The 25,961-nt window shown below is 41.3% G+C and overlaps 1 protein-coding gene across 2 annotated transcripts in view; it reads left to right on the top strand.

Moving 5' to 3' along the window:
* Window positions 1–25,961, top strand: part of CPED1 (cadherin like and PC-esterase domain containing 1) — a 262,754-nt gene that overhangs the window by 29,079 nt on the left and 207,714 nt on the right. For both annotated transcript variants that reach the window (XM_077855991.1, XM_077855990.1), the window contains exon 3: window positions 25,391–25,497. In XM_077855991.1, coding sequence (XP_077712117.1) covers window positions 25,471–25,497 — 27 coding nt within the window. In that variant the 5' untranslated portion in view covers window positions 25,391–25,470. The remainder of the gene's footprint in view (window positions 1–25,390; window positions 25,498–25,961) is intronic.

The raw sequence follows: 25,961 nt of genomic DNA, 5'->3' as shown, positions 1-25,961 counted from the left end.
CACAGGTGGCCGCTTTCCAGCTTGGATCAACTTTTTTTTTTTCTTCTTTTTTAAACCTTTAAGGCCAGAAATGGATAAAAATTAGAAAAAATAAAAGCATCCTAACCAGGCAACATTCCACTATTAAGTATAATCTGTTTTTTTTGTTTTTTTTGTTTTTTTTTTTTTTTTTGTAGAGTAACGTTTGGGCTTTATATTCTATTCTTATTCAGTAAACATTTATTGAAAGGAAAGGTAAGCAGTCTCAGGTTCTAAGTTAGAATGTGGGCATTATGTTTTTTTCCTGGTTAATCCCATTCTGGTGGCATAACAGAAGTCGGTGGCTCTCCCCGGAAAGACAGTATGGCTGCAAATAGGCGACTTTAAGCGAGTGAGGTTCTTCGAGCTCCGGCTCTCTTATCTGTTAAAGGCAGTAAATGATATTACTTCATGATAATCTGTGGTGAGAATTTAATCACTTTGTCCGCCCCATCAGAGTTCTGGGAGGAGACAAAGTAAAGCCCAGCCACTATTTTTTGATTCAACAGTCTGGGAGCAGGGCCCAGAAATTTATATGGCAAAAACAGACACATGGGATTCTGATAGGTAGCCCACTGGGGCACACTATCCTAAGAGACAGACCGTGGGTTCAAGAAATAGCCATCTTTAGAGTTAGTTTTGTGATTAAAACAATGCAAAAGTCTACTTGCTGCAATGCCATCGTACTTCTCAAGTTTTAACTGTTTAGGTATTTACAGGCATTTCATCTTTAGTCTGATTTTGAAAACAGCAAGCGGACAATTGTCCTTACAGATTTAAAACTTGGCAACATGTAAAACATATATACTTTGTGGTCCTTCAGACTCTTCTTGCTTTGGAAAAATATATCTCATGTCCCTACATTTATAAGAACATATAATTCTCTAAAGGAAAAGATAGAAGCACCAACCCATTATTGTCCTTCCTGGTATCTAGCTACTCTTTACTAAATCACGGAATAGCATAATCTCGCCTAAAAGAGAGTAGATGTCTTCCAAAAATTCTTAGTCTACTCCCACGGTAACATCCAAGTCGTATGGGTCTGTGAGACCCTGTCTCAGCAAGGTTGTATCTTTGGATGAGAATTATTTCTGTGTACTTGAAGAGTAGTGCCTATTTATCAGTCTTCCGTTCCCTTCTGCATGCACCTTGTACTTCCAAATTAAATATAATAATCCCTGTGAAATACAGCTGCCAATCTGCCACAGAATCGGTCACTCTTAGGGTTTCAAATTGCTCTTGTTTTTGTAGAAAAACAAGAAACCCCCCATGGGGGTTTCCCATGGATTTTTTTTCCCCAAGAAACACAAAAGTGGAAGACCATATCGATTTTCTTGCCAGAGGTTGGCAAACTATGGTCCCCTGGCCAAATCTGGCCCAATGCCTGTTTCTGTAAACAAAGTTTTGTTGGAATACAGCCACATGTTTGTTTTCATAGGCCTTTGCCTGCTTCGTTTTACCACAGCAGAGCTGAGGAGTTGGAGCAGAGACTCTATGGCTCTTAAAGCCTAAAGCATCTATTGGGCCCTTCACAGAAGGAGTTTGCTGACCCATGTATCTAGACTAATTCTATGTTATTTGATCCCAAACCAAGCTGATGGTTAAATTCTAGGGCTGAGATAGTTTTTAACTTTTACCAAACCTCATTCAAAAAGGATTTGTTGGTTTATAATAAAACATATAAAAATAAAATTAGGGCTCAGGCTGGATATTCCTCTTAGTTATCATAATTTAAGCTTAATTTTGGTTTGGGCCTTCAAATACCAGGAACAACAAGGGAAAGAATAGAAATTTTACTCTCAGAAAGAAGGGAACACTATGTTCCTTCCCCTAACACACCCAAGTAGTATATTTAAAACACATTTCTTGAAGGGATTACTAAGTAGATGAGCCTAAGTTACGTAATAGGCCCAGAACCAGAGCAATGTTTGTACTGCAAATGAAGTGGATGTCGTATTTTGGTTCATATAGCAACCTTCCAGCGTGAGCGGAGACTGTAATAGTACAGCACAGTAGAGCAAAGGCATTTCTAGGAAGGGCTAGAGTTAATATGGTGATAGTGCTTATCGATATTTGTATTGATATTAAACTTGATATATTGTGTTCTAGAGAATGAAGTTTTAGATGCTGCTGCTTCATGGCTTCTCCCTCCCCCCCCCATAAGGACACTGTAATTTATCTAACTGTGTTCTTGGGAAGCACTATTAAAAGATATAGTTAATAGAGCGAGAGATACTGATCACTACTTAATGTTGTGGAAAACATATTAGAGAAGAAAAAGCCCATTTCCTTCTCTGTTCATAATTTAATAGTTTTCTATCCTCCTATATTTTTATTTACATTCACCTGCACTCTCAAAAATGTCCAACACACCCATGTACCGTTTGAAATTTAGTCTAATTTTGAAGGTTTATTTATAGTGGCCACTTGCCAAAAGCTGTTTCTGGGGCTTGTATGGAAAAGAAGCAACTACTGCAGACCAGTCTTCACTTTTGTGACGGACAGTGTGTTTCAGTTTTCTTTCTTTAGCTTATTTGTATTCAAGAAGAAGCAATAAGGAGGTCGAGATTTAAATTGTCCGTAAGAAAGAAGAGCTTAACTACAGTAATTGCTTTCTTGGGGGAGGTAGTAGACTGGGGTAATTAAAAAGAATAAGCTTTGGAGTAAGATCAACCCCGAGTTGTGGTCTAGTGTTACCTTTAATGGTTAGTTATATAACCTTCGACGAGTTACTTAACCTCCCAAAGTCCTTGTTTTCTCTTTGGGAATTGATTGTGCTGGATTGCTCCACCAAGGCCACGTTGGGGGCCCTCCAGGAACGGGAGATAATGTCGTTACTACCCGTCAAGAACTAATTGCATAAGGATGATGGAGATTCTTTTCTGGGGAGGTTCACTGAAAATGGGTTCTATGTGAAGAACGTGGAGGTGCTACTGCTGGATATTTTGTGATAAACGAACGTGACAGGTGTTTTCAAGGCCGTCTTTATCAACCCACGTGTTCTCATTGAAAGGCCTGGGCTGTAAATCCTCCTGAAATTCCAACACATAGTCTCCTGGACCATTCCCTTGGGAGAGACCTCTCATTAAGAAAGCAAGTCTGTAAGCTCCTTGAGGTCAGGGACCATGTCCGTTGTGCCTACCACTTAAAACCCTGCCCTCTACCTAGAGGCACCCAGGGAATATTTATGAGTATTTATGGAATACAGCCGAATGCGTGAATAATGAAGATAACATAGTGTACCAGTTACTTGAGCCCCTTAGTGAACTATCTCAGGGAATTCACATTAAAACTTAATTGATAAACCTTTTATTTTTACATGGCATTAGAGGTACATGGATACGCTACCCGTGCTCAGATTTGCTCTTCTATAAAAATAACGCAACTGCAAATACAGTAGTATCTGGGCTGATGGTACCTGTTGAGGCTTTAAGTGCTTGTGTCCATTTTTCAGAGTTCTTCTCTTCTTTTCCTGTTAAGACTCCTCGGTCTCATTTACCAGCGTTACTGTCTGGTGGTATTGGAGGAGGACGGATGAGTTTAGTTCTAGGCCTATCTGGTCTCAGGTGTCATAAGCTTTTCATATGAGTGTATTTAGCAAAAACTGAAGAAAGGATTTGTGAGGTATCTGCTTAGAGGTGATGACTGATTCACTGAGGGTTTAATATTCCATAAAACAATGAAATGCATAGCATTACCTAAAAAAAACAAAAACAAAAACACACAAACAAAACAAAACACAACAAAAAACCTCTCCAATAAAGGATTTGTAAAAGTAAGCAAATAGCTTTCGTGGCTTGTGAACACAGAAAGCATTAGGGTCAACCCCCCCACCCCCGCCCCACCTCTTGTGAGCTAGATCTCGTTTGTGTCCTCTACATTATTCTCTCTACTTCTTTGCTTAGTATAGTGTAAGATATTCGCATTTATGTTCTTCCAACCCCTTGCTTTGGAAAAATGTATCAAACGACCCAGGGATTTTATAACATACACCTTCTCTACAGAAAAGAGAGAGATCCACCGTTGAATTACTCTCTTTCAAATCATCCAGGTCCTATTTAGTAAATCATTGTTTTAGTCCATAGAATGAATGGAGTAGTGGCCTAAAAGGGAATATTTTGGGACTTAAATAAACATTTTCCAAAAGTTTTTGCCTTGCTCCTAGGGTAGAGTCTAAGTAATATATGGTCCGGGAGACTCTGACACGTAGTATATTTTGTCATTGGGTGAGAACTATTTATGTTATACTTGAAGAGGGCATATTTCTACGGTTGCAGCCGAAACCAGATCTGCAGCAGGCACAAGAAAATAGATGGTTCCAATTGCAAAGAATGTTTCTGGGAGGCCCTGCAAGTAGTTGGGCCAATATTTTTGTATCCCCACTGTTTAACGGGACACTTGGGTACAAGATTTATCTGTAGTGACTCCAGAAGACATAACCAGGACCAGTGTAAGGATGAACATTTTATCACTCCGAGCTACGCAGCAGGGGAACAGCCCATCTCAGAGCACAGGAGGTTTTGCTGGAAAGGCATCAAGCCAGGGGTGCTCCGGGCATTTGCTTTCTTATTCAGGAGAATGAAGTAAAGTCACCACCCAAGGCTTTCTCAGATCGGCACCCCAACATTCATACACACAGAACGAGGGGAAGTAAGACGAGATCCTAAACCTCATCACTCTAGGAATCCCTTTCCTTTATAGTCTTTTCAGTGTCACGTCCAAGGGCAGAAGAGAGGAACGGTGATGAGCAAAGGGGTGCAGAAATATTGGTCTGGGGACACATTTGAGGGGGTCCCCTTTGGCTAGTAGGCATGTTGATAGCAGATGCTTCTACTTACCGATCCTTTAAAATGCGAGAGCCTAATGAGCTCCTCTTCCTCTCTTTCCTTCCTGTCTCCAGCCTCACACCAGCTCCCCTGCTGCCTTCCTGCGTTTAATATGCTGTAGGACTATTTAGCAGGAAGACAAAAGAGTAAAGGTCACATTTAAAAGGCACAGTGTGTTTCGCCTTGTCGGTATTTCACCCAGAACACCTTTGACATACGTTTTTTATTATGCAAGTAATAGGTTTTGGGTGACATCAGAAGGGCTTCTGTGCCTTCAGTTAATCAAACCAGGGGGCGGAGGGGGTGGGGGTGGGGTGGAAGGAAATTGAATCAAAGAAACTTAGAGGTCTGCGCCCTTCTATTTTGTTGTAGTATGACCTGCGGTAATTGTGTGTTCAGGTTGATTGTGATTTCCCTCGGTGCTTATAGAATTACTGATGTATTTACGAGCAAACAGAATTTGTTCTCCGATTGGAGCACTAGAGCTCAAGGAATGTTTATTTAACCCTAACTCAGTTGAGTTGTTTATACTACAGAGACCTGAGTTCAATTTACTTTAGTTTTTGAGAGAAAAAAAAAAAAAAAAAGCTGTCTTATTTATAGAAGTTGAGCTTCAAGTGACCTCCCCGTTCTGATGTTTCCTTTACCCTCCACTGTGCAAAGAGAACAAAAAGCCAGTGTCTCATTTTTACTCCAAAGAAGCTAAACTGCTTCCTTAAGTGGGTTGGTGCTGACCATTGAAAATGGTAACCAGATGTTTACTGAAATCTCCAGCATTTCTCGTTCAAGCCTAGCTTCCTTCTAATCTTTTGATCTTTTTAAGTTTCATAGAAACCAGATTGGGTATTTAAATTTTCCAAAGCTGGGAAATGTTTCATATAGCTTTGAAGATACTTGCTCTGAACTCTTTCTTTAAATGCACTTTCTGCTACTTTTATCTTTTTTTAAAGGTACAGCAAATCGTCTTTTTTCAATACTACAGATTCTTTTTAACCACATTACAAATAACATCTTGTACCATTGTTCGGTTTTGTGTGAAGGGAAAAAAAATCTTACAGTCTTTTCCCCCCTGGCAGATACATAGAGTAGCTTTTGTAGAACATCAAAAACCTACATGTCACCTAGTTTTGCCTCAGTTACAAAATTAATAGCCAAATTCAGTGGTTGGTTAAAATATTTCGTTTCAGACAGTAGGTGCCCCTGATTGCCTCTGACCTTTATTTTTTTTTATTTTTTTAAAGATTTTATTTATTTATTCATGATAGTCACAGAGAGAGAGAGAGGGGCAGAGACACAGGCAGAGGGAGAAGCAGGCTCCATGCACTGGGAGCCCGATGTGGGATTCGATCCCGGGTCTCCAGGATCGCGCCCTGGGCCAAAGGCAGGCGCCAAACCGCTGCGCCACCCAGGGATCCCCTACCTCTGACCTTTTTAGTTCAGTGGTTCTCATACTTGTCCGTCCATGGATCTCCTCTGAAGAGTTTTAAACTCGGCTTCCCAGGTTCTAGGTCCGGATGTTCTGATTGAGTGGATCTAGAGTTTGGGCCTGGACATCAGAAGTTTAAAACTGGGCAGCCCCGGTAGCCCAGCGGTTTAGCGCCTGCCTTTGGCCCAGGGCGTGATCCTGGGGACCCGGGATTGAGTCCCATGTCGGGCTCCCTGCGTGGAGCCTGCTTCTCCCTCTGCCTGTGTCTCTGCCTCTCTCTCTGTGTGTCTCTCATGAATAAATAAATTAAATCTTAAAAAAAAAAAAAAGAAGTTTAAAATCTCCAGGTGATCCTAAAGTACAGGTAAATTGGAGAGCTTTGGTTGATGTTCTATATTGTTTTCATCTCAAATTGACTTTTATAAGTACAGTTGGCCCTTAAACAACGCAGATTGGAACCATATGGGCCCAGGTACACACAGATTTCTTATAGCACAGTCCTATAAAGGTATTTGCTCCTCCTTATGATTTTCTTAATAATATTTCTCTTTTCTAGTTTACATTATTGTCACAGTCTGGTATATAATACACGGAACGTACCAAATATGAGTTAGTTGGCTTCCCGTGGTTTAGGTCAACAGTAGGCTATTAGTAGCTAAGTTTTGGGGGAGTTGAAAGTTACCTACAGATTTTCTACTCTGCAGGGGTTGGCACCCCGTCACCCCTGCATTGTTCAAGGGTCAACTGGAATCTATTTCAGGTCATTGCTCTCTTCATATTTCTTTAGAATTAGAGGCTTTACTCGTCTCTCTCAGAAATCAGCCATTCTTTTTGGTTTTGCCATAGACTAAACTATGCTTCGAATGACAGATTTCGTTTGTTAAAACAAAGAATATTCATATTATATTTAGATTAAGGAAAGACTCCAGGAAACAAAAACAAACTGTTTCATATGGGACTTTTCAAGTGACAGAGTGTGGGGATTAACTACAAGGGAGTCTGGGGATTCCAGATATGGTGTGTTTACTATGCTAGTGTATTATCAGATTTAGATGCTTGAAATATTTTAGACATTTCCCTCAATTTGGGAGGAGTTTGGGAGCATCTAACCACATTTTCGAGACTGCCTCTTGGTTTTTGTACCACTTTTGCTTTCTACTCTCCATTTTATAATTATTGTAAACCTCCCTAAATCACCTCCTTTTGAGACTCGACTTTCCCTCTGGAGAATTAATTAGTTAATTAGAATTAATTAGTTAATCATTATTAATTACTATTTCCCTCTGGATACCCTCTATGATTTTTCATCTTCCCCTGAGCCAAAGGCAGACTCTCAACCACTGAGCCACCCAGGAGCCCCTTTTTTCCCCTATCTTGATATTTCCTCGAGATATTTTTCTACTCTGCAGATGCCGTAATCTCTGGGGAACAGCCAGAGGGGGGTTGGGGAGGTGGGTGGGCAAAATGGGTGAAGGTGGCCACCAGGTCCCCAGTCCCAGTTAGAAGTAAGCTCTAGGGCTGTCCTGCACGTCATGGCGACTATAGTTCGTAACACCATATTTTATGTTTGAAAGTTGCTAAGAGAGTAAATGGTAGCCGTTCTCACTACACACAGATGCAGATCTGTGACTATGTGGCGACGGAGGTTAACTAGATTTTTGTGGTGGTCATTTTGCAATATATGCATGTGTCGAATCAGTGTGCGGTGCCCCTGTATCTAATGTAACGTTACACGCGATGAAATCTCATGGCAAGAGCTATGACCTGTTTCACGTTGAATCCTACTCTGTCTCCTGCAGGCAGAATTTGTAGAGGGTCTTGAGTTTCCAGGGCCCGAGAGATGATGTTTTGATCTGTGTGTCCCACTGCCTCAACGTGTAGCCAGCTGCGCTGGTCACCTTCGCCCCAGCCAGGGCTGCGGCCCAGCCGGGCAGGTTCCTCCTGCAAGCACCCAGGGTGCTGAAGGGGCTAAAGCTCGGGGTGGGCCCCTCTCCCTGGGCAGCACACACCAGGGCAGCAGGCGTCTGGGCCCAGGTGCCATGGGTGCCTCTCGGGCTATCACAGTGGCAACTGAATCCTCCCCCGGGTGCTGCTCTCTGCCTTGGACGGCATCCCCTCGACGCGGTTTAGTGTCACACACACGTGGCTCGGCTCGCACGCTGCCCCGTGCAGAAGTCCTCAGGGACCTCTCATTCCTCCTCATCAGAAGGCCAGTTCTGGGCGCGGCCTTCGAAGCTTCCCGAGCCGTGGTGCGGACGCCTCCCCATCCCGGCGGTAGCAAGATTCTCAGGCTTGTTCTCACACTCGAATTATTCGGGGAGCTTAACAGTTTAAAAAGTCAATGCCCAGTTCCACTTCTGAAAATCATATCAAAACTGGGGGGAAGGGGAGTGAACCTGGGCATCGCGGTGTTCTGCGGAGCCCCAGGTGAGGGTAATGTGCGGCCCCCGCCAGTGGCCTACTCACTCCCCTGTCTTCACAGTCCAGAGCTTTGTGATATGTGTTGCTACTGAGGTTTCTGGCACCTAGGATTCCTTAATATCTGCTGTTTCTTAAAATCTAGATTAATTTAGAAGTCTACCCATAAGTTTCCCTCAAGGTGGAGATGGTAAACAAGTAGCCTGAGACCTCATCACGCATGATTCATGCAGCTTTGAGGCCTAGAGTGTGTTTTGTGTTCCACAGTTTTATATTTTGTGTGTGTTCGTCTTCTCTGCCCCCTATATTATAAACTTCTTATAAGGCAGGGCACGTTTTACTTATTTATTCGTACTCTACTCCGCATAAGGCAGTTTCCTGCAGACAGCTCGTGGGTGCACAATTAAATCAATTAGCAATTGCAAAATAAACCTGCAAATGCCCTAGGAGAATAACTGAACCTTTCCTTGGCATAGTCAAGCACCATTTGCTTCTTAGAAACGTAGGGGGGAAACTACTTAAGGCGAAGGAAGTAGCTGTGTGGTAGAGCCAAGCGAAATGCGCTGCAGGCGGTGTCTGAGCGGAAACCCACTGGAAAAGCAAAACCTCGACCTACCCGCTTCCCTTGGTGAAGATTCTCTGTAACCTTGCTTCAGAGCTGGTTCAGAGGGATGGCTCTGCTTTCCAAGAAAGAATCCACCAACAAGTTAAGAAGAACCTTTTAATAGTAATCATAGTAATTCTTTTCAGTTCTTTCTCTAAGGAAAAATGTGAACGTCATACGAGAATCTCTTCATCTGTGCAACAAAATGGTTCATTGAGAGCAGGGAACTTTTGGAATTTAAAAAATCTTGCTTAGCATTCCACCTCATTATCAGATGACCAAACAGGTGATGAAGAGGTGTAAAGGGCAGAGATGACTTAGGGGGCCCTGCCCTCTGATAGCCAGCACTGTAGTTTGTGCTTATCAGAAGGTAAAGGAAATCCCTGTGCAGGTGGTTGTCTACAGAGCATAGTTTTAGCAAAGCACCAGCCATAGTACCCACTGCTTGCTGGGCCCGTGATCCTCAAACTTAATATGCATCAGAATTGTCTGGAAGTCTTGTAATGTCACAGATTGCTGAACTCGACGCCCAGCAGATCTGACCCAGGAACAGTGGGGAGGTGTGTCCAGAAATAACAAGCCTCCAGGTAATGCTAACGTGCTAACGTGCTGGCCCTGGGCCCTGTGTTGAGACTACTGGGCTGGATCCTTCTGTATTACAGTTTTCCTGTGTTTCTTCCAGAAGCACAAAGAAGTTCTGGACTTGCCTATTTGATCCTTAAGTAGGTAGTGGCCAAACGGTTCCCCCTTTGCCTCACCGGGGCTCTCACCGGGGCTCTGAGCCAGCCTTCCACATTGGTGAGAAGCCCCGCTCCTAAATTCGAGCAGATGCTTCACCCGTTGATTGTAAGTCAGCAAGTGAAGACTTGGTACATGTTATCTTAATTCTTTACTAAAGTCAAGGCCTGGGGTCCATTTGGAAGTGACAGCAACGAGCAGCTGCATTTAAACTGTCTTTGGACGTGTTGGGCTTGCTTGAAGATAGCGGGATGGAGGTAAAAACATGGACATATGATTTATCCCAAATGGTAATTATAGGCCCCCGAGGAGCAGCAAGATGGCCCTCGGGAAAAGAGGAAAACCGCCGTGGGTGGCATTGTCAGTGAGAGGCTGTGACTAAACTACTTCATCTCTTCAGATGCCTTTCATTTTATGGAAGATGACGATTTTTGAGCTAGACAATCTTTAGGATCTATTCCAATTGCAAAATACATAGAGTACAACAAGGAACAGAGGAGACTACCTACAAGGCTACCCCCAAGCCAGTTAACTTGGACATGTTTCTTTATAAGCGTTTTATACATTTTACACAATTTTCTAGCTTGCGTTTTTAGCATACTGTTTATCAGAAACACATGCCATAAAATTTTTGTAAACATTATTTCAATGGCTACATAAGATCATGTTATATGGATGTATTTAATGTTTGCTTAATATGATTTCCTTAATCTTTTCCACATTGTTAAATATTTATATTGGCGATGTTTTGCCGTCGTAAGTAATTCTTGTATATAAATTCGTGTGTATCGATCTTTATCTACATTTCTGATTCTTTCCTTAGCACAAATTTTTAAAATTAAAATCACTGGGATAAAGAATGAGGATCTATTTTGAACCTCTTCGTTCCTGCTGTCAAAATTCTACCTACCTGATAAGGTTAAAGCATTTCCCATGCGACATGCAAAAAAATCTCTCATCTCACCAAACCTCACCAATTTCAAAACTCTGTCATTATAAGTGAGGTTGTTCTCAGAATGAGAACTTTACCTGTTGTTTTATGGAAGTATAGCACGGAAATCCAAATTCACAGCTGTAGTATAGGGCAGATTGTTGCTGTTGGAAATTGGTACTTGCTGGGAAGAAGTAAGAATGCTGGGAATGCCAGCAAGGCAGGCGCATTCCATGGTAATCTGAAGGCTCCAGATAGCCAACGTATCAGGAATAATGAGTGTTTGCATATCCACTGATTTGTTTACTCAAGGATTTCTATTTGTTATTTGTCCATTTTTTTGAAGAAATAGCATATTAAAATTTATCAGCAAGACCTTATTCCGCGGGTACCTGAAATCTCTAACTCATGACTACACAGCATGACTATTGCACGCTGAGACTGATTTTTATTTCTTGTCTTATGGAAAGAAATCCTATTACTTGTCACATTGAGTATTTTTAAGGCACTCTATGTGATATGAGACATTTTGAATTTTAAAATGATCAGGATCCAGGTTCATTTTTTGTACATTTTTGTTTCTGTGTAGCAGTTAATTGACATCGGATCGTACTTTGAAAGCTATGCAGTGTGTGAAAAGACAAGTGTCATTTTTCTCCGAGAATACTACTTCTTTTCTTGGCGGCATGCGTGCGTATTCTAACTGCATTTTTAGAAAATAGTCCCATTTACAAAGATGTCATATTTTTGTGGCACGGTACTGAGTTAAATATTTGCAAATACAGAGGTGAATGTGAAAAATTAAATCCAGATCCCAGCACCCAGGGGTGACACCGCTAATGTTGTGCATGTGCCCAGGCATCTCTCCAGGGCTGGCCCAAGCACGCACACACACGCACACACACGTGAACACACACACTTGCATCTTACTTACCCTTTTGCCTCCTGCCTCCTACTACAATGGCTTATCCCACATGATTTAGCAGACAAAATGTTAATATTCTGATATTCTGATAATAGCTTCGCCATGCCAACGTAGTACGGGAATAAATTTTCCTATCAGTAGTTTTAACTTGGTCTATTTTGATTATTATTAACTAAATGTGCTGTGATATGCACTTTATCTGCATTAACTTACCGAATTCTCACTCCGGGTGTGTAAGGTAGGTATTTCTGTCTAACAGATGGGGAACTGAGCAATCATCCCAGGACTGGTACAGCTGCGGTTTGGCCCAGAACTGTCTCTCTCCAAACCTGAGTTTCTAGCCACAAAATCACACTAGTTTCTGGAAAGTATATAAAAAATTTTTGCTTCATTCTTTTTAGTATTTCGTTATATGGAATATCCTAGTATTTTAACTAAATCCTTTTGGTAGACATTTAGAATTGTTCCAACTAATTGCTATACAACACAACTTTGCTTCAGTATTCATTTATATTACATTTTGGAGATCTGAGTGTAACACTCAATTATTTGGTGGGTGGGTGAAAATATTAAAACTGCTTCTCCTTGCCGAATTTCTCTAAAAAAAGGATGGTTCCTATTTTGGCTTTCATCACCAGTGCTAGTTCACAATCTTTAGGAAATAGGTGTTAAAATGTTTTTTGATCTGATGAGGTTAAAACTGACATATTAGTTTAACTTTTAACTACACAGGAAGTTTCCTGGGGCACCTGGGTGGCTCAGTGGTTGAACGTCTCCCTTCGGCTCAGGGCGTGATCCTGGAGACCCATCTGGAGTCTCAGATCCGGGTCCCTGCAGGGAGCCTACTTCTCCCTCTGCCTGGGTCTCTGCCTCTCTCTCTGGGTCTCTCATGATAGAGAAAATCTTTAAAAAAATTAAAAGGGAGTTTACTTGCACATCAATTAGAGATAAATGCTGTTTTTTAAACTTAATTTTTATTCATGAAACTTTTTCATACAAAGCATGTAAATAAGAAGTTTAGAGAGGGGCACCTGCTGGCTCAGTTGGTAGAGAAGGCAACTCAATCTCAAAGTTGTAAATTCAAGCTCCATGTTGGGTGTGGAGATTACTTACAAAAAAAAAAGGCTTATAGGAAGGAAATTCAAATGGCAAAAAAAAGAATAAAAAGATGGTGAAATTCAGAAAATGTTACAGAAAGACAATTTAAAGTGTAGATTATTGCACTTTACACTCACAGAATCAGCAAAACTCGAAATAGGTGCCTTCACCTATTGTTGGTAGGGATTCTGGGAGTGGAAGCTCTCAGATCTTGCTTTGGAAATGTGGAGTGTTATAGTCTTCTTCTGGAAAGCAATCTGGAAAAATCCATAAAATTTAAAATACTCCTACTTTTTAACCCAGCAATGTTGTTGGTGGGAATCAATCTGATAGCAGTGAAAGAGCATCAAAACATGATAAAATATGCACATGAATCTTAAAATTAACAATGTCAATGAAACAAAGAAAATGATTTTAAATAGCAACGATCAAAATAAAGGAATGTGATTACTATATGAATTTTGAATAATGAATAATAAGAGAGAAAAATAGCAAACCGTGCTCCAAGCCTCTGGTGAGGTGGGAAATGAATGTTATAAGAGGAAGGCCATGATTTTTCAGAACTCTGTTAATATCTGTGGGATAAATTATACCTGTTAGATGTGCAAGACCAAGTCACTTTATGGTATGCTTCAATAGTACTTGGCAGTTTCGCACTGACCTAAATATTCTTCATCTCATGGGTAACAGAATTATTAGCTTCAGGGGGCATTTCCAATATTCTCTTGGCTTCTAGGAGCAGGGCCAATTTTCAGAAAACTGTGAAGTGGATGAAACCTGTCTTAGGCGCTAGCCCAGCTGACCCATTAGCCAGGTGCCTCCTTGCCTGAAGCACCCACTGTAGGGTGCCATGGGGGCTGGCCTCGCTGCTCGGGTCACACCTACCACCTGGGGCCTGTTGGTACTCACTCATGAGGATGTACATTTCTTCACCATTAGTTTCAAGGCTCAAGGTGTCACCTAGTCTAGCAAATGCACTTGCACTGCCAATGAGAGAAAACTGCTGAGCCCAGTTCTAGATAATGTGCACGAATTTTAACTGAGGCCCACTACAGATGAGGTCCTTCCTTATCCTTAGATTGAAGCCACTAATGAGTGTCTTTCCTTCTATGGTAAGAAGGCCTATTGAAGACACATAAAGGGGTAGCAGAGAGTAGAAAGAGAAGATTATTCGCTGTGTTTTCTAAATTAGACGTGTATCACTCTATACAGAAGATAACATATTTTGTTTCTTGAAAGTTCATCAAGATCTGGATTTTTTTTTTTTTTTTTTGGATCTGGATTTTTATCTGGAATTTATCTGCATGTGTATACCTTCCACTCATTTATTTATTAAACAAATACTAATGTAAAGCTTATCAAGTACTAGGCACTGTTCTAAGCACTTTACAAATATTGACTCATTTAGTCTTCATCCTATTCCCTAAATGTTGGTATTATTATTATTATTATTATTATTATTATTACAACTACTTTTTGGAATGACCTTGAACAAGTTCATTAGATTATCTGCTGCTTGATTTGAAAATGGAAGATAAGACTTGCTCTATCAATATCTTACAGAAGTGTATGATTGAGTTAAATAAATCTCCAAAGAGATTGAAAATAATGCATTATGAGCAGGAGATGTGTAATCCTAAAATACTTGTTGCATTAAGTAATAAGCCATTGAGGGAGTTGGTTCTTTTTCTCATGTTAGTGAATTAATTTTCTTAAGCCTTAGTTCTCATCTGTGCTGAATTAGTGTGGAATTATTCTTAGAATAAATTTTAAATCAATGACTCTCTCCTCCCTCTCAGATTGCTCACAGTCCCTGGTGCCTTATTATAAAATGTTAAGCCAGACATGACTAGGTTGCATTCATTGCATTTTAAAGAAGTCATGCAAAATGACTTTTAATAAAACAGGAAGAAGGAATAATATTTGGTTAAATGAAGTGTCACAATGCCAATTATACGCAGAAACCTCCTGTTCCATAATGTGGAATTTGATATAAGGAATGTCTGTCTAAAACTCATGTCAAGTACTTAAGTAATAAAAGAACTAATTTTATTATTTTTTTCAAAGAATTTATTTATCTGAGAGCGAGCAAGAGCGAGATAGAGCACAGAAGGAGAGAGAAGCAGAGGAGCTGCTGAGCAGGGAGCCCGACGTGGGGGTCCCTCCCAGGACCCTGAAATCGTGACCTGAGCTGAAGGCAGACACTTGACTGAGCCCCCCAGCTACCCCTAAAAGAACTCAGTTTAAAGCACCAGCTTCATAGCGAGTATTATGAGTAGGACATTATTTTCAGGCATCAGGATATTTCATAATTGACACCAGATACTCAAGTTACAGTCAACACATGGCTATTAAACAAGAACTATGGGTAGGGCACTAAAGTTGGTGTCAGTGGGAGAGAGGGCACGTCAAAGGCGAGTGAGACCTTTCAAGGATATAGGGCATAGGTAGACATGAGCGCCCCTCAAACATACACGTGCGTGTAGATCATCTGGGGATCCTGTTGTTGACAAATTCTGATTTGGTAAGGTCGAATTTGGAGGCTGAAATTTTTCATTTCTGTCAAGCTTCCAGCTGATGACAATGTTGCAGGTCCAAGGACCATTGTTGAGTAGTAAGGATGCTGTAATAAGTAACTGTAATACCGGACGCAGTATAAGCAGTACGAGGGCCAAATAAAACGTCCCAGAACAGAAAAGAAAGTTGCCAATTCTGAGTGTGGTGTGTAACGGTGAGCTCTCAAGCGGATTTTGTGAGGAAGAGCATTCATAGGGAAGAGCCGCATAGAGATCTGTAAGTGCTTGGGGTCTCCGGGACCAACAAAGGGTCAAGATGGCAGAAGAGGAAGTGGGGGGCTCTTTTGAGAGAGGTGTGACTGGAAGCCCAGGTGAGGGCAAGTGTAAGAGGCCCAGGTGGCTTTGCTAAGGAATTTGATCTGTCTTGTGCTGGCAATGGCAAGATCTGGTTCTTTTGGAGGATTGCTCTGGCTGTAATGGGTTGGAGAAGGAAAAAGAGAAGCAGAGGGCCTAGGAGACTTTGCAGAGATGGCGAGATCTTAGGCTTAGAGAATGTGATAGGATTTGGAAAGGTCGGGAAATATTTAAGAAATTCCAGCTTAAAATGGATGGGAATTGGAAATCAATGGGATGTGGGAATGATAGACAAGTTGAAGATGACCTTATACCTTCTAGCTTGAGGGAGAGAGAGAGTGGCCACGCCTTTGATGCTAAGAAAAATGGAAGGAGGGACAAGATTTCGGCAGGAGACAATGGGTTCAGATTTCCACTCCTTCGGCAGGGCATTTGTTCTAGAAAGCAACTGGAAATGTCTCTCAAATACGAGAAGTGTAGAGAAATGTAAATTTGGGAGTCAGTGGCAAAGAGGCAATAGCTAAAGCAATGGATGTAAACAAAATCACCAAAGGATTTGAATTTAGAGAGAAATAGTGTTGTATGTAAGAAAAGGCTACAAATCTGGGGACCTGCACATAGTAACAGGAGGTCTCGGAACCCGAACTTGATCTATTTTCCAATTCTCGGTATTTTAAATACCATTAGAATTTTTATTAGCATACAATGCCTCTTGCATAAAGAGGAATTGTCTCTGCCTTCCAGCCTTGCGGTGCTGATTGGGTTTGCAGTGCGACACCCTGAGTATGAAGGACTTAGTGAGATGCGTAGTTAGTACGTGAGGCTTTCGGCCCGGTTACGTCCACCGACTTAACGATCGTCTTATTTTCCCCGGAGGCCGTGTGCAGGCTGATCTTTCCATCCCTGAAGTCCACTTTATTCAGATTTCCTTCGTTTTCTTACGTGATGTCCTTCCTCGGTTGACGGCCGCACCCAGGACATCACATTAGGGTTGGTCCCCCTGCGTCCTTAGGCTTCTCTCACCTGTGACTGTTTCTCAGACTCTCTCTGTTGGTTGGGGGACTTGGCAGCTCCGGGACCAGGCCAGGCCCTCTGGGGTCTCTCCCCTGGGATTCGCCTGGTGTTTTCTCCTGCGATCAGACGGGGCTGCGGCCGCGGGAGCAGGAGCAGGAGCAGGAGCAGGAGCAGGAGGGGAGCCGTGGAGCTCGGCCCACCCTATGGAGCTGTGCAGGCTCCAGGTGACCCAGCGCTGCTCGTGTCAGCCCTGACCCGGGGTGGGGGCCCAGGGCCAGGCTCCCATGGCCGTCCTTTCACCTCCCTCTCCATCCTGCACTCTCGGCAGGATGCCCTGTGTTCAGCTCCGACCAGGACCGGGAAGCTGTGCTCCACCGCCCCTTCGAAGAGTTTGGAGAAACTACATAAATTATTGGTATTTTTACACTCACAAGTTTGGTCTCTTCATCCCCATCTATCTACTTATTCGGGTCATTTGTTCATGGTGACATGGACTCGCAGGTAGTTATTTTATACTTCGGGTTATAATCCAATATCATTGATTCTGTTGCTCATAGTGTTCCAGTTTGGATCATTGACTCCTGTGTCCCTTGGAGGTCCTCGATCATTGTTTTTGTTTGTTTCCCTATTGGTTTTTGGGCTCTTCCTACCTCCTGACACAATGATGCTCTAGGCTCATCTTGTGTATTTAGTATTCCAGCCTCTTGAATCAGCCATTTCTCCAAGGACCTGTGGTTCCCTTTATTGGAGGATGATCCTAGAAACCAGTATCTAGGCACTAGGTGCAGTTTGATTTTTAAAATTGCTGAAGTGTTCATTTCCTTTAAGGTCTTCTAAGCTGGTGACAATTCCAGACATTTAGAAATTTGGTAAAATGCTTTAGAGTTTTATCCTAGATAGACAACAATCTTGAAAGCAGTAAAAAAAAGAAAGAAAGAAGAAAAAGTAGTAAAAGTTTAAATACACGTTTGATTACACTTCAGTAGCAGACTAAATAAGGGCCCTGAAAATCTTCAAAAATAGCATTTAAAAAACCCTATGGATTATTCCAAAGTAAACATTTCTTAGATTCATTTCATAGGAATAAACTGATCTCTTTCATTTCAAGTTCTTCTTAATGGAAAATTTCTTCAGAGCCTGAGTCTTTTTAAACTTTTGTAAAAATTTGAGCATAATATTGGTTTCTTGAGCTTATGAGTAGAGCAGAAGAATTTCAGGAGCTCAAAACTCCTCACAAAAACGATCTCATTGATCTTCACAGGGCAGAAAGAAGGTAGAGGGTATAGGATAGGAAAGCTTGATTTCTAGTGTGGATTTAGCACACTGTGTGTGTGTGGGGGGGGCGGGAATAATGGCTTAGAATTCTGTGGTAAAACACAAAGGTTTGTTTGTGTTTGTTTGTTTGTTTGTTTGTTTTTGTTGTTGTTTTTTAACATCACCTCTTAAAGGATAGGGAACCACAGGGATCACAAGCAAAAACCCCTGACCAGACTCTTGGGGTAAGGAACTAGATTTAATTAGATTTTGTGACCATGTTGTATAATCACTGACGACCTAAAGATTCTATATATATGATTTCTCTTAAATTCTGCAATATTCAATCCAATAAACATCTATTAAGTGTCTACAATACAATATAATCAGTGTTAGATAAAATACAATCAGTGTTAGATAAAAGAATGTGAATGGTTTTGTCCTTAAAGAAAAGTCAAGAATAAAATGTGGGCTACTGTTCTGTAGATCCATCATATAAAGAATATAGTTAAGAGAACTGGTTCATGCAACCTGGAAGATTCAGGAAAAGATACTTGCAAAAGGTATTTGCAATGACTACTTTATATCCAAACAATCTTACGGTGTTATCAAGCATAGAACCTAATTTGTCATCAATAAGTTAATCATGTGTTCGTGAATGTGACATTATTTACTAATTCTGATAAAGAATGGACACAGGGAAAATAATACTTTGTTATTCAGCAAGAATTTGATAGTCTGGTTGTGAAGACAAAAAGTATATAGGTGGAACAGTGACTCTATGAAATATTCTCATTTTGTCTTATAGAGGAAATTATGCATTATTTATAATTTAAACATCTTCAGTATTTCATGCTAAAAAACCCCATACATTTTAGGAAATCACCATCCTTGTATCCTTATGGAATCTAACAGTCTAATACTGTGCATAAGTAAATGAGGCTTGGCTTTTATAGCTATGTAGCTTGGAAGCCTTTGGACAAGTTTATTTTCCAAGTCAGACTTTATAAATCTTTTCTGCTTCCATCTGATGTATGTGTTCACAAAAAAGTTTCCACTAAGTAAAGCACTTGGAATCTCCTTTCTTTAAAAAAAAAAAATTCCCTTAAATGCTGGGAATGGTTAACTTTATTTTCTTAGGCTTAACTTCTCTCTTATTCTTACTAAGAACCAAAATGTATCTTTCGGTCCTTGTAAGACTACTTTAATATTTTCCCTCACTACTTCCATTTTTAATTTTTACAATATACTGGCTTTTGGTTGAGTTTTCATTGTTGATCTGTTGCTCACCTTCAGTTGTACATTCTCTGTGGATCTCACAAATATATAGCAAATAATTCTGAGATCCCGGCCACTGTTGTAGACCCTGAGGATATCGGAGTGAACAAAACAGGCACAGCCCTGCCTTCATGGAACTCACATTTAATGGGCAGGGCAGGCGGGCAATAAACACATAGACAAGATACCTATAACCTGTCAGATGATGCTAAATGCTATGATGAAAAATAAAGCAGGAATAGACTTAATATTCTGAGATTTTTATGTAGTGCACCAGAAAATTGAAGTTGTCATTCCTTGAGGATAAACAGCATTTATGTGAGTGATAATATCTCAGAGTTCTCTGTTGTTCTCTGGATTGAGTTACTGACCCGGTGAACTTTATCAATGAGGGAGGTCATCTGAGAGCCAGGAAATGATTGTTTGCTTTCCATGGCAGCCCGCCTCTGAGAGACTGGAAATATTCTGAAGACAGCCCTCACTCCGTAGGGCAGATGCTTGAGTAAAACAAAAACAAGAACAAAACCCTTTAAAATAGCTCTTATTTTTAACACCGAGGATGTTACTTGCTTCCTGAGGACGAGGAGAGAACGATAGAAACTAACTCTACACCATTTTGTGTTGAGCTGATAAATCTGGACCCTGTCTGTGGAGTCTTCATTGCTCCCTGAGCCAACACTGAGGAGGCATGTTGGGGTGGTGTTATCAGCAATTTTGTTCCACAGATTATGGGGAGGAGCCCATATAGGTTTTTCATGTTTTTGTAATTTTGAGATGAAGAACAGAACATCCACATCCTGTTTTCCTAGAACAATGTCCTATGACCTCTCTATTTATGGGCTTGGCAAGTCCAATGTGGGAGTTAGTCTCACTCTGGTTTCTTTGTGACAGGGAAAGAAATCATTTTAACCATCAAAAAAAAAAAAATCTAAGAAACTTTTAGAGATTTCTTTTCAAAAGTAGGTGGAGGCCAGGTTAATATTTATAGTTCCTGAGTATATGTGCGGTTGAGTGCTCCCTCCTTCTACAGATAAACATTTTACTTAAATTACCAATGGTAGCTAAGAATGCTTTGGGGCACTAGGTGAGGGTCTAGGAATGCCCGGGGTACCTGTTACAGACAGTCCTTTTTGCCTCTAAGGCCCCAAAGGACATGGCTGTGCTGGAGAGTAGTTGGAAAAATACCAAAGCTATCTAATTCCTCTTCGTCTCAGGTTCCTCTCTTGTAGAGTGTGTAGAATAATTGTGTCTACCCCATAGGGTTGTTGGAAGTTCTGCGTAAGTTAAAACACGGGAGGTAGCAAAAGCTGAATTTCTCTATTGCCTCTGTGGTTTCTGAAGGGATAATGATGTTACAGCCACGAATGCGGCCCCTGGAGCTAAACGTCCTGTGTTCAAATTTTCTTCCTACCACTAACTAGATGGCTGACCTTGAACAGGTTATTTAACCTGACTGTGCTTTTCAAAAAGAGAATGATCATATCCAGGAGGCTATGGTGTGGAATAAATGAATTAATACAAATACTTGGAATAGTACCGGGCTTCCTGTAAGGGCTCAAGAAAGATTTACTGTTGATATCATCACTGCTACTACTAGTACTATTGTTTATTTATTAGTGTGGCTTTGGCACTCAGATCCTGGTGCAATATTGTAGGGAGCTGGGCTGAACCATTGAAAGGTCTCCTTTTCCCTCTGCCAGGAAAATCTAAGAAACCACCGTCCAATTCGGCCAAGGGTGGCTTTGTCTGGTTATTTTTTTCCCCAAATCCAAGTCTGACCTCTTAGCTCTTACACTCTGATAATGTCAACCGTCCAGGGAAGAAGAAACACTGAGGAAGGCCAACACACTCCAGGTGCCTCAAAAAAAAAAAAAAAAAAAAAAGTCCTAGGCAACTTATAACTATGGTGACAGCCCTGAGACAGGCTGAAGGTCATAAAGGGTCCAAAGAGAAACTGTGGGGGAGACATGAGAGCTGGCCCACCTCGGAGTGGTACACGGGTCACTCTTCCAGTCCAACTGGAGAGAAAAGACCTAAGTCAAAAGGACGTCCACAGGCTACTCCTGATTTTTCCAGTCTAAGAGACCACACTTCAGTCCTCACCAACTTTAACAGCCAATAAAACGTCTCTGGAGTTGAAATGACCTTACTCAACCTTGCAGGAGAGCGTGGCCCGATCTGAAGATCAAAGGGTGTGTTCAGACATCCTTTGAAGACCAACTGACCAAATATCAATTTGCCTGCTGGCCTCTTAACAAGGCCAATTTACCTAATGAACGACTCTAATTCATTTGAAAGCTAAAGCGTGGAACATCATCTTGCTGAATGAGCAATTCATGCAAAACTGACACCCAGTGTTTTACATGGGGTCCCGACCGTTCCCCTGGGAGGCAGAGCCAGGCAGGGGGGCCAGGCCAGGCCACATGGCCAGGTGGAGGGAATGTGGGAGGCTGTCCTCGGCTCCCATCAGGGGACCCAGTATGACCACAGCCTCCGAGTTTTCAAATGAAAGCAGGAATCTGGGTCTTGGTATGAATTACACTGACATTCGCATTTTGGCAAATAGTTAAAATTTAAAACAAAAACAAAACAAAAATCGTGCAGGCCAAACGCACCCCACATGCAGGTTTGATCTCTCCGGGGGACCCCTCAGCCTGCAGTCCCTGCTGTGCACCTGGGCCTTGGCCTACTCACGGCTCGGCTCGCTTGCAGCTCCTGAGCGTGGCCCCACAGCTCCGCGATATTCAGCAACCTGTAATGTTGCTGAGGCACATATTTGTTTCCCAAAAGCTCCAATGTTGACTTCTGAATGTGATTTACTTAGCTAGTGAATGTGCTTTTTTCTCTGCCGGTTTCTTTTTCTTTTCTTTTCTTTTTTTTTTAGATTGTATTTATTTATTCATGAGAGACACACAGAGAGGCAGAGACACAGGCAGGGGGAGAAGCAGGCTCCCCGTGGGGAGCCTGATGCGGGACTCGATCCCAGGACCCTGGGCTGAAGGCAGACGCTCACCTGCTGAGCCACCCAGGGATCCCCCTCTGCCTGGTTTCTAAACTTCAGTGTGGCTTTTGGGATTTTTTTAAACCAAGTTTGGATACATGGTGCCACTCATAAAACAAATGAAGCTTTTTCTTTTAAAAGGGGCTAAATAGGAATTTTGAATGGAAACAATCAGCATTTTTCAGACTGTGGAGGCAGTCTTGAGATTCTTGGCTATATTTTACTTGAATTTTAAGGGTAAATTTATTGTGCTCTAAAGTATTTTTGAGATATTAATTTTAAATTTAAAATATCTGTTAAATATTTTTGAGAGGTACGTGGTGTCCCTTATGAATGTCAAAAACCTGTATGGCACTTTATAAGTTATCCTAAATTCTTTTTAATGTTCATATCCCCCACAGATGGTTGAAGGCGGTGACTGTACTTTCTCTCTCTCTTTTTTTTTTTTGCTATTTACATTCATAATTCTAGTGCAATGTCCTGCTCATAGGAGGTTCTTAATAAATTAAATGCTTTGCATTATTTAAACGTATCTTCCAGTTTTAAACATTTATGGCTTAGAGATATATATTGTAATCAAATTGAGAAATTGTGTGTATGCCTTGGGTAGTGAGGGGGGGCATGTGTCAGCCTTGAAGAAATATAAAACCTACTGTGTCTTTTTTAAAAGATTCTATTATTTGAGAGACAGAGAGAGAGTGAGAGAGAGAGAGAGGCAGAGACCCAGGCAGAGGAAGAAGCAGGCTCCATGCAGGGAGCCCGACGTGGGACTCGATCCCGGGACCCCGGGGTCATGCCCTGGGCCCAAGGCAGACGCTCCATGCAGGGAGCCGGAGCCGGGCTCGAACCCAGGACTCCCGGATCGTGACCTGAGCCCAAGGCCGACCTTAACTGACGGAGCCTCCCAGGTGCCCCCCGCTACTGTATTTTTAATGCCCAAACAATCTAGTCCACGATTTGAAAGCCTCTCTTTGCATATCCTTATCTTCTTAAAATACTTGGTTGAGGATGTTATGTCAGGAGGTTTCTTCTAGAGTTCTAGTGTGTCTTGGGCTAGAAATAATGCCAAATGCAGCCATCTTTGTGTTTTCCCTTTTGACTTCATATCAAAAGTTTTGGCTGAAAGTGCCAGGTGCACATTTTCAATAAAGTCGTGGAATCATCATAGAATATTTGGTGTGGGCTTTAGGAAATCCTTCGGAGTCTCCTTCAACGTGAGGATGCATGAGACAGCGTAGACCTTCCCGCCAAGGCCTGGTGGCTAATACAGGCAGAACTTTCTCCCGCCCCTAAATTGCCTGCAGCATCTTTCCGGGTCCCCTTGGACTATTGTGCTATATTCCAGCCTCTTGAGATCTATGAGGCAAACAGAAAAGCCCTGGGATGGGAGCTCCCGTGTTAACTGAGTTCAGTTCTCCGGATCCTTTAGTTTGGCAGAGGGTTTCTCTTCGAGGAACAGGGTCATTCCAAAGAGCCAGAGAGCACAGAGCTTGTCAAGACGTAAAGGACGTGGTGGGTGCACAGTGGCATTTCATTTCTGATGGTCGTAGATCACTCTTCATTATCAATCTTTCCCGCCCCCTGGAAAGCCCTTCTTTGAAAGCGTTACGTGTTCAAGTGAGAAATTCTTTTGGGAAACCATAAAAAAGACAGAATTTGGTTGTTTCCTAGCTTTTTAGAAGCCACTAGTACCTAATGAAAGATGACTGATGAGGTCTGGCACGAATAGTTACCGCAGGAACATTATCTTAGGACTGATCAACAGGAGAGGCCATCTGGACAGAAATCGCTTAATTTTTTAAAAGTAGATTTCCACCCAAGATGGGGAGAGTTCCCAAGTAATATCAATCCTTTTGTACATGATGTAGTGTTTGCAGGTTATTGCTGAGATACCTATTTCTATATCGTCTGAAGCAACATGTTTACTGCCCTATCACGAGCTGGTTGTTCATTCATTTAACAATTTTTTAAAAGATTTTATTTATTTATTTGAGAGAGCGTGAACACACACACACACACACACCAGCAGCTGGGGGGGAGGGTAGCAGAGGGGCAGACGGAGGGGGAAGAGCAGACTCCCCGCCGAGAGGGAGCCCGATGCCAGTCCCAGGACCCCGAAATCATGACCTGAGCCGAAGGCAGACGCTTAACCGACTGGGCCACCAGGCGCCCCTCATTTAACAAATATTTTTCAAGTACCAATTACATGCAAGACATGTTGATAAAAACCTACATAAATAAATCAAAGACAGTAAGGGAAAATAAACGTATAACACATGTTAATTTTCAAATGTCCAAGTATTATGCAAGAATGTACTCTTCTGAGATTATTTTGGCAAGTTACTAGGATTTATTGGCAAAGAGCTTTGTCCTTGGTAAATAGCTGAAATATCATTTCCTTCGGCCCATGTTATACTCTGTATTTTGACCTCAGCTTTGCTATCTATAACTAGACCACAAATTCCTTTTAGACAAAACCTATTTTTTAAAATTTTCATTGAATTTTATTTTCTGCTGACAACAACTTTTTCTTTGTAAGAAATCTTATAAAGGGATATCCGATGTTTAAGTTTTGTGAAAAGTAACGGTGATACCAAAGTCCAGAACAAAATATTTGGTGTTTTGACTTCTTATCATTATTTGATTTTGGAACCAGCCTCTATCTTAAGAGACTTTATAATCCTCTTTCCTCCCAATCTCCAAATAAGACTTCATAAATGTACAAAGTTAGTGACTTAAAACATTTAACCTCTAGTCTTTTAGTTTTATGACATCACTTTAGATAAGTGAATTTTCCTTGATATAATAATAAATATAAAAATATTTCTACATTAGAAAAGTTGCATTTAAGTTACTTCAAATATTGACTTAAATATGTTCAGAATCATTTGTGTTTTAGGATTTAAATAATAAAATTTTTAAGTCTAAGAATGGTGCCTTCAAAAATCTGATAAAAATTATTTATTTTTCAATATTCTTTTGCTATTAGGTGATTTGGGCTCTTGGGATCTCCTCATTTGCCTGTCTTCTAGGAAAGCTGGTGGAAAACCTTGCATATCCAAGGAAGACATGTGCCTTTTAGGTTTACATCAAAAGGTAAATATCCTTTTCGAAATGTTTGCAGACTTTAATGGCTTTTTGGATATTAACGCCAGCATTTCTTGGCCAATAATATTTTTTTTAATGTGAGAAAAGCATCAGAGCTGCTAGTTATTTCTCAGTAGTGAAATAGTATTGTAGTAGCTACACTGATTACTTGGTATTTCTGCAGTTGATAATCTTGGTATCTCCTTCCTCCTGGTAGCTCTTGGCCTTTGGGTTGAGCACATCATCTTTTTTTCTTCTTGTCCATCTCTGGCCATTCCTTCTCTGTTTTCTTCATAGCCACCTTTCCTCTGCTCATACTTTAGATGCCTGTGTTCCTCAACACCATTCCCAAGGCGATTGAGGATTCCCAAAGGTACATCTAAAATTCAGGCTTCTTCCCAGTCTCCAGGCGCACATGTATAACTGCCTATTAAATATCACCTTCGTGTCACACAGACGCCCCAAATCAACAG

This window comes from Canis aureus, chromosome 18 (assembly GCF_053574225.1).
Source record: "Canis aureus isolate CA01 chromosome 18, VMU_Caureus_v.1.0, whole genome shotgun sequence".
Classification (NCBI taxonomy): Eukaryota; Metazoa; Chordata; class Mammalia; order Carnivora; family Canidae; genus Canis; species Canis aureus.
This window is presented reverse-complemented; position numbering and strand designations above follow the sequence as displayed.